The sequence below is a fragment of the Pteropus alecto genome, unplaced genomic scaffold, assembly GCF_000325575.1.
Source record: "Pteropus alecto unplaced genomic scaffold, ASM32557v1 scaffold78, whole genome shotgun sequence".
Classification (NCBI taxonomy): Eukaryota; Metazoa; Chordata; class Mammalia; order Chiroptera; family Pteropodidae; genus Pteropus; species Pteropus alecto.
In genome coordinates, this window is record NW_006443124.1 from 5,856,569 (window position 1) to 5,866,143 (window position 9,575).

At 32.1% G+C, this 9,575-nt stretch overlaps 1 protein-coding gene and 1 non-coding gene across 2 annotated transcripts in view; both read right to left on the reverse strand.

Moving 5' to 3' along the window:
- The window catches only part of UBE2D2 (ubiquitin conjugating enzyme E2 D2), a gene marked incomplete at its 5' end in the record, with an annotated part of 43,068 nt that overhangs the window by 4,366 nt on the left and 29,127 nt on the right, over positions 1-9,575 (reverse strand). The window contains 3 exons of the mRNA XM_006923041.3: positions 3,301-3,406; positions 3,490-3,567; positions 3,647-3,678. Of these exons, the coding sequence (XP_006923103.2) occupies positions 3,301-3,406; positions 3,490-3,567; positions 3,647-3,678 (216 nt within the window). The remainder of the gene's footprint in view (positions 1-3,300; positions 3,407-3,489; positions 3,568-3,646; positions 3,679-9,575) is intronic.
- LOC112472046 lies at positions 2,462-2,580 on the reverse strand. The gene has a single exon (XR_003043495.1). It is a non-coding gene; the product is annotated as a 5S ribosomal RNA (ribosomal RNA).

Below are 9,575 nucleotides of genomic sequence, written 5' to 3' on the forward strand. Positions count from 1 at the left end.
CAGGAAAAGGATTTATTCATTTTCCTATCAAATCTATTCTATAGAGATTAAGGGCTTCTTCTGAGAGGTAAAGAAAAAGTCTACATGCCCTTTATCATTCGGATTGTTAACAAAAAAGCTATTTCCTTGCCTTAAGAGTATATGGAAAATAAAAAACATCAGGAAAGATGTTTTCTGACTCTTCATTCCTGTTGCCCACAATCCTGGCAGATGGCATTCCCAAAACATCTTCTCTTCCCATTGTCAGGTGTATCACCTGATGCCCTCTTCAAGCACAGAACATTCTAACAGCAATTAGGAAAGATTTCATGTTTTTCCTGGAAATGACAACAGGGAGTTATAGATTTTTGAATGTTCATAAAATTACTGACTATAGAAAGAAGAAACTTGTCCAGCCTATCAAACTGGCAAAAGTACAACTGATTCTTCATCTAAAATTAGACATATTAACAAATTAGTTATTAGTTACAAGTGTCCTTTACTTATAATTCTAATTATTCCATTAAGGCTACTTTTGAAAGATAAATCTTAAAGAAATAACTTGTCTTTCTTTCCAAAAAAGGAATCTAGGTGGTAGTTATCTGGACCTGGTGAAAGGATTCTTAGTATACTACTTGGTTTCTTTAATTTGTAGAAAATTGATTTTGGCTTATAATGCACACCTTCTTTCACTGTAAAGAGATAATTCCTATTTTTACAACTTGCATAGACCCTTCAACTGAAGTGACTAAATTTTCACCTATGTAAAATAAACATTCTTCATCAGTATATATTCATTTTCATTAGTGTCATAATCCACAGTCGCTTCCAATTCTGAAAACATATAATCAAGGGGCTTTATGGCACACTTATCTGCTTCTTAAAGTTTTATGTATATTTAAGTTCCTAACAAATATACTCAAAGTAGAGGGAATTTCGAATCAAAATTACTGCCTTTGAAAAGACTATTCTGTTTTCAAGAGATAATTAATACACACATAGAATTCAGTCTTTCACAGAACCACTTGCCCATTCATTCAATTTACAAAAAAGAGTCATTAAAACATTAAACCTAGGTAAACTGATATAATCAAACTCAACAAAATGGCACTGCAATTATTTTAAAAGATAGCTACCCAGATAGAGAGAACCTAAGTCAAATAAACGAGCAGTCCTAATGATTTAGAATAACTGAAAAATCAACGCTAGGCACGAAAAAAGGAAGGAAAAAAAGCTGTGGTAACAATTTCAGTGATCTAGACCTCCCCATTCCTCAACCTCCCACACATGCACATGCACGCGCGTGCGCACACACACCCAATTCCACCTTTCTTGGTCCCGTTACTAGATTTATTTCTTTAATGTTACTTGGTGAAGGAAGAGAAAGCAGGCCAGGAAATCAAAAGAGCAAGTGCATGAACACTTTTATAAATAGTCCATGAATTGCAAGGGGCCTACAAAAAGGGAAAGGAGCCACTTATCTGGAAAACAATTTCAGTCACAATTTTTAAAAATGTAGTCTTCTGATTTTTTTGTTTTTATTTTTGCCTAGGACCCCAGAAATTTTAGTTTATTCCTCAGTTTTTGATTCCTTTAAAAAATTAGTTTATCAGAATACACAAGTCTTATCATAGTTATAACATCCAAATTATAACATGACAAATACACAACACTTTTTCCAATAGTGCCTTTATCACAATTATCTGACTGCCTATAAGGAACCAGTTAACTAGGCATTTTTGCTCTTTAATTTTTATAACAACAATGAAGTTGTTATTATCATCCCTATTCTATAGATGAAAAAAAGAACAAAAGCTAATTTGTCTAAAGTCTCATTCAATAAGCTGAAATCTGAACACAGGCAGTTGGAACCTGAATCTATGCTCTTTAACATGAAACTATGTTGCCTCCATCTAAATGTGTACATTAAAGAAATGATAAAATATAAGATAGGAAAGGAAAAAGATAGGAAAGAAAAATATTTTCATATACCGAATTCACTGCCCAAATGCCCAAATTTCACCACTCAAAAAGTTACAGTATATATAAATTTCTGATTTTTTTCAAACAAAATATTTTCCCATTTTTCACAATATTTTTTTTTTTATAAGGATCTTTTAAATGCATGTGCTAAAACTAATTTATTTCTTCCTTTATGGTTGGGCCTATAAGTAATTTTTAATTTTCAGAAGTAAATAACACTGCCACAAATGTACTTACACACAAAGCTCTTTTTTTTTTACATAGCATTTGGGTTGTTTTCTTAATACAAATGAATAAAACCTGAATTACTGGGTCAAAGGGTATTAATTATTAAGTCTCATCTCTTAATACATACTGAGCAATATGAATTTATGTTTCTGTAGTATATAAACACTCATTTCAATGTATCTCACCAGCATTTAGTTTTCTTTTTAAAAGATCTTTGTTAAATAAAAAGGTGGAAAAAGGGAACATTTTTTTTTTTTTTTTTTTTTTTTTACGCCTACAGCACCTGGTCTTCCTAGGTGGTCTCCCATCCAAGTACTAACCAGGTCTGACCTTGCTTAGCTTCCGAGATCAGATGGGATCGGGTGTGTTCAGAGTGGCATTGCCATAGACTATTTTCATTTCTTTATTTTGTTCTTTTCTGTCCACTCATCTGTTAAGATCTAGGTTTTTTTCTCTTATTGATTTATATGTTTATATTTTAACATATTAGCCTATTATTTTAAGCCTATTTCTTGTATTTGTATTTTGACAACTATAATTCATTTGTGATTTCATTTCAGTGTGATATTGAGAGGTTGTACAATTTCAACTATCTACTCAGTTTACTGATATAAAAAAATGCCCAAACTACTCACGTAATTAGGTCTTATTTAGACAAACCATTGGATCTTTCATTATAAAATTAGAAACTAACTTTCTTTACACATTTTCAAACATACATACACACACACGACTACATACCAAAGATTGTTAATATGCTCAAATAAAAATTTACATTAAATTGATCATCTTAGAGGATGAAATCTGTTCTGGACAACAAGCTGAAGACAAGCACTAGTGAAACCTTAAAGAGTGTGAATATGAATTCACCTGTACTTTGTTCAAGATTTCTCAACCTATACATGAACAGCAAAATGGACAGAACAGTCATGACACCAAGGAATACCTATGCTTGAAAATCCAACTCTCTCTAGTGGTCTCAAGATCTATTCAAGAATAGGAGGATTGCTACCTCTCCTTAAGAGAAATATAAGTAATCTTTTCAAAAAACTTTAAAAAAGACTTTAAAAATAGTTGCTTTATCTTGGTATCAAATACCCATTCCATTACCTTTTGAAATAGTTAGTGCTGGAGACCACTGTGACCGTAGAATATCAAGACAAATGCTGCCATTACTGTTAATATTTGGATGATAAATTCTTGTTGTAAATGCAACCTACAGAAAAAGGAAAAAAAATTGTGAACTGGTTTATTAGTATCACAGGTAACACATAATAACAATTGCCATATCCCAATTACCTTAGGTGGTTTAAAGGGGTAATCTGTTGGGAAATGAATTGTCAAGAAAAATACTCCACCCTGATAGGGACTGTCATTCTGTTGATAAAAAGAAAAGTGGGGTTAAAATGAGTGAATTACATAAACTATTTATTCTGAAATTAACCTGAATACTTACTGGCCCCATTATTGTAGCTTGCCAATGGAACACTGAAAAAAGAACAAAAAATCACCATTAAGCAATATCCACACTATATTTACATCATATCATTCCCTGTCTAATCTCAGTTCATTTATAAGCAATGAGTCCTGGGCAGAATGAGGAATCTAAATCAAGTTTGAGTCTGAAGAGAGAAAAAAGACTAGCATGGTCTAGCACACTGATAAGGTACCCAATGAAAAAGTATTTGGGCTAAAACATGAAAATTCATCTCAAGGAGACAAAATCCTTGCCAAAGCTCAAAGTTCCACTTTTAAACAGGGATTTCTCACCCCAAAGAGTAAAAAAAAAAAAAAAAAAACCCAAAACTTTACTCTTTGATGTGCTGTATCATTTCTCCAATACAATTATATACAATATATACTCCCCTTTTATAATACTGCTATAGAGCAGAAATGTGATGTCAAAGTGAGTAATACTCAAATTAGGAAAGGATGGTTCTTACAATAAAAAAAATTCCTAAGATCTCTCACGTGTATGTCTTTAGAATTACTGATCCCTTAATAAATGAAGAAAACATTAGCTGAAAGCCCCAAGCTTGATTACAAGCTCTAAGAATAATCCAAATAAATTATAAAGTTGTTTAATAAGGAATCTTCTCTTCAAACTGCAAAAAATGATCCTTGTTCCATTTCAAAGAGTGTCACTAAGTACAGTACAGAGACTAAAATAGCCAGAGTTTTCACTTACAAGCAAGCTACTTTTCACTTAACCTTCACACTAGGATCTGGGCAAACTAAAGAACTTGTCACTGAGGTTGCATGTGAACAATCCAAACCAGATAATTCTTATCACAAGGAGGAAATGTGAAGACTAAGAAGCCATGTGAAAATTTACTGGGATATCAGTCCACATCCTTCTGAACTCCTGTATATGAAACTGTCCCTATGGTTGGTTTGCTACTCACTGAAGCCCAAATCCACAAACAGCAGCCTGTTTATTAGGAATTAAAAACAAAAGATAGGTATTGCTGAGGCTCCCCTTCTTAGATCATCATCACTAGCACTAAGAAAAATTCCTCATAATTTCTGCCAATCAACTTTTTAGTGGATTAAGTAGCTAAGTAGAAAGTCACTTGGAGCCACTAAGATTGGTCCTAGTATCTTCAACAAAGGTCCCTAATGTCCTGTTATAAGAAACAAGAGAGTCTCATTCTGTTTTTAATCACAAATATAATTCCAATTAAAAAAAATATATACTGATAACTGGAGTAAACAACTCCAATAATGAGGCTGAAAACCCTATTAGACAAAAGGATGACCAAACTATAGGTCAAGTGACCTGTTTTAAAATAGGTCCTGTTCTTCTATTTAATCCTTTTACATTGTTTAAATTTGTGGCTATAAATGGGAGGATATAACTATACCTGCATCCTTGCTCAAGGCTGCAAGAGTCAAAAAAAAAAAGATAAGGAACAAGAAAGCATTTAGATAATAAAATATACAAATATCGAGACATATCAAAAAATTAAGTTAAACTTTCCATTAACTATTTAAGTCCTACTTTTTTCTTCCGAGTTATTTCAAGATCAATCTTTTTCTTGTTAAAAAAAAAATATACTAGGTTTAAGAAGTTACTAGGAAAATTTAAATGAGAACAAGTTCTTGGCTAACAAGTTTTGTGATTTCCCACTCTTCCTCTACAGAAAACAAAGAGTATTTGTGCTCCCAAAAACTGGAGAACAGAGAAGCCTCAGAGGTTTGGAGAAATCTTCTAAGCTGGGAACTAGAACGTTTACGATTACAAGGAAGATACCCTTCCTAACAGAAGATGTGGGAAAATCAATGTTTTCAAGTAATACTGCAATCTCTTTCATACTTGGCACTCCAGAAAGTTGAAGATATTCTAGTGTATCTAAATAAGATTCTTACATTATCAAGAACTCTTACAAGCAACATCAATAGGCTATTTCATAAGTAATTCATATCTATTTGGTTAGTAAACCATGTTTAATATTCCCCAACAGAACTAAAAGGATGTAAACCACTAGCATTCAAAGCTCATTAACACTCAAATGCTAACCTTTATTTACTGATTAACTTGTCTTCACCCTTATAAAGGTTCAAGTACTGTTGAAAGTACTGTTCAAGTACTGTTTCGTTCATCAGAAAAAATGAACGAAATCACATAAATAGGGCTGTCTCTAAAACAGGAGAGAAAAGGACAATGAAAATTGCTAATGTAGCAACTAAGATAGTGGTATTTGTCTCTCATTAAAATGATCTAGAATCTACAATACCAACAAAAAGCAGAGAAAGACAAACTAAAAACACATTAGGATGAATTAAATTATCGAAGCATCTGAAGACCTACCGTTTAAATCTTAATTGAATATTCTGCCACTCTGGTTAAAAATAAAAATATCTACTGGAATCACTGCCTTAGGTCGCCTTCTGGATTTCTCCTAAAGCTAGTAAGCTCTCAAGAGTAGAAATATAAAAAAGGAGGAGAGAAGGTAGTGAGAGAATATCTAACCCGCCTCAAATCACAATGATTTTGTAAATAGTTCAAGAATCACTACAGGTCCCAAGTAGAAAGAATTATAGAAATAGTAACTGGGTAAAATATTTGGCCATAACCATAAAATATTGCTATATTTTATAGAAAAACTATTTCAAAAACCTTTCATTGAAAAATTAACCTTAGGAACTATTCAAAATAAAAATTTGTGGTACTGAATTTAAGTTTTGATAATCCAAAAAGAAAAAACAAAAAAATTCCCACTGCCACCTTGGTTTGATGCTGTCGAACCAAATTACACAAACCGAAAGCTACACTTTCTTTTATAAGAATTTAAATGTGAAGTTCACAGCTTGATGATCACTCTTTAGTATCCTAAAAGATGAAGACTTGAGACCAAGAAGTGAAAATATCAGTTATAGTTTGAGACTGAATCTCAAGAGATCTACATTTGAATTCAAGTACAGATAGATCTCTGGAGTCACATTCACCAAGTGTTAAAAACAAAAGAAAATCAAGTAGATTTTATGACCAATAAATTTCCAGCTTACTTCTCTTTTCAAGAACTATACTTCCTCCTGCTTACCAGATCTTAGCAGAAAGTGTTAAAAAATGTAATGGTACATTAAAATCTGGATATTTAAAAATATATTATTTTAAATGTAAAATAAAGATTACTTTATTCTTACACTACATACCAATAACATGGTGCTGAGGTATTTAGAGGTAGGATAGTCGACAGGAGCTCAAAGTTTCATTTTGGCCAAGTTTCTCTCTTCCTAGGATTAAATACTGCCTCTTTTTAACAAAAGATGATGAAGTGCATTTAGCTACCTAATTACTCTTTGTTTTATTCTTATGTGGATCAAAGACTTTTTGACAGTAATTCATCCTCAAATGTTCTCAAATACCCACAAAAATTTTAAGTATATCAGCAAACACTATCTAGATGAGTAATTACTTATTCTCTTTTACAAGATATGTACTATTGACAGTTTAGTAGTGACTCAAGATACTCAAAGTTGAATAGGAAGGCTAGGAGTTCAGGAGGAGGTTATTATTTTTTAAACAGCTTTACTAACAGATAATCCACATACCATATGATTCATTCATTGAAAGTGTACAATTCATTGGTGTTTAGTAAAGTTATGCCAACTATCACCACAATTAATTTTAGAACATTTCGTCATCCCCAAAAGAAACCTGATATCCATTAGTCATCACTCTCCATTCCCCCTAAATCTCTAGTCCTATGCAACCATTATCTATTTTCTGTCTCTATGGATTTGCCTGTTCTGGATATTGCATATAAATGGAATCATTATAATATGTGGCCTTTTGTATCTGGCTTCTCTCACTCAGCATAATGTTTTTAAAGCTCGTCCATATTGTAGTATATATCAGTACTTCATTTCTTTTATTGCCAAATAATATTCCATTGTATAGATATATCACATTTATCCCTTCATCAGTTGTTGGGTATTTGGGTTGTTTCCACTTTTTGGCTATTATAAATAATGCTTCTATGAACATTCATATACAAATTTTTGTGTGAACATATGTTTTCATTTCTTTTGGAATGAAATGAAATATACCTAGGAGTGAACTCACTGGGTCATAGGGTAACTCTACATTTAACTTTCTGAGGACCTTCCAGACTGTTTTCCAAACTGGCTATACCATTTTATAGTCCTACCAGCAATGTATGAAGGTTCCAATTTCTCCACATGCTCATAAATACTTGTTATTTGACTTTTTGATTCTAGCCATCCTAGTAGCTGTAAAGTAGTAAGTATCTCATTATGGTTTTGATTTGCATTTCCCTGATAACTAATGATGTTGAGCATCTATCAATGTGCTTATTGGCCATTTGTATATCTTTTTTTGGAGAAATGTTTACTTAGATCCTTTACTTATTTTCAAATTGGGTTATTTATCTTCGTATTGCTGAGTTATAGTTTTTATAAACATATTTTAGATAAAATTCCTTATCAGATATATGACCTGCAAAATTTTTGTGTCTTTTCACTTTCTTAAAGGTATCATTTGCAGCACCTAATTCTAACTTACCTATTTTTTTTCTTTTATTGCCTATCCTTTGGGGGAGTTTAATTTAATTCTCCAGGGTAACAACTTTTCTATTGAGAAAGAAATTTGATAGTACTATGATAGAAGCAAATCAATGGCAAATTACTTTAGTACACTGAAGAGAACTTCAAAAATGAAATCTAATCCCTAGACTTCAAATGCTATAAATTAAAGCTCAGTTATTCTCAACTTTGAGGAATTTGCCTGAAATAAAACCACTCTTTCAATTGAAAGTCCATACTGATGTAGGTACACTATATGATACCATGAAATGACAGAACTAGAATTCAACAGAAAACTTGAGAACCAGAAAACTTGGGTCTACTTTAAGAACCATCATGAGCCTCTCATCAGATATGTCTTTAAAATAGTTTACAATTTCTATTTCACTCACCCAAAAGAATTGTTATTGAGCAGCTTAAATGAGAATAATGTGTGTTTAAATACCTGGCCTGTCCTGTTTGGTATCAAATACCACAGTAACTCATACTGGACAGGTCTGAATATAAAAACGTAAATGAGATTTTTCATCATATGCACTTAAAGAAGCCCTGTTTAATTCTTAAGGATTTAGCAAACTGAAAACAACATTCTTAAGAAATATCAGGAAAAAATAATTTTAAACATAAGCTAATATAACTTCATGTTTACTTTTTATCTTAATCTATATACTTCTCTTACACAAATGTTTCCAAGTATGCTCATTTTTTCTATATGCTAAATGTTACATTTTGTGTGTGAATTATTTTTGTGTCAAAAAGCAATCTTGTTCAAATATATTCCCTTAAAAAAGAAAGCCCAGAAGATGATACTAGGAAAGGTTAAGTTGATACAAAGTGGAACGAAAGGAAAATTATCCAACATGTGTGATAAGATTTAATAAATTATTTTAGGCAGGATTAAGCAGATAAATTGGACATTAAAAATAAACAAATTGTACTTGTCTTCACAAATATGAGCCAACAGACAGAAAGACACACACACACAAATTATCCTTAGTATTATCTTACTTGAAGGACAATACCTAGTTTAGGTAAAAGCTCAAAATGTTCTACCCAATGAAAATACCTAGATGGGGTAAAGGACAGGTAAGAAGGGGCTAGAATAATTACAATGTTTGGCAAAAGAGGTTCAAAATGTAATGAGCAATATGGAAGGTGATGGGATACACACAGAACTGCATCTTTCATGGGCAAGTATGGTAAACACTGACTCTTTCCTATAGCAAAATTATCCTTCACATAAAATAACCTTGAGAGATGTATATTCATCAGTCACAGAGTTCCCCAGAGGCAGACTGTTATGCCATTTTACTCCATCATTTGTTTTAAATACTTAC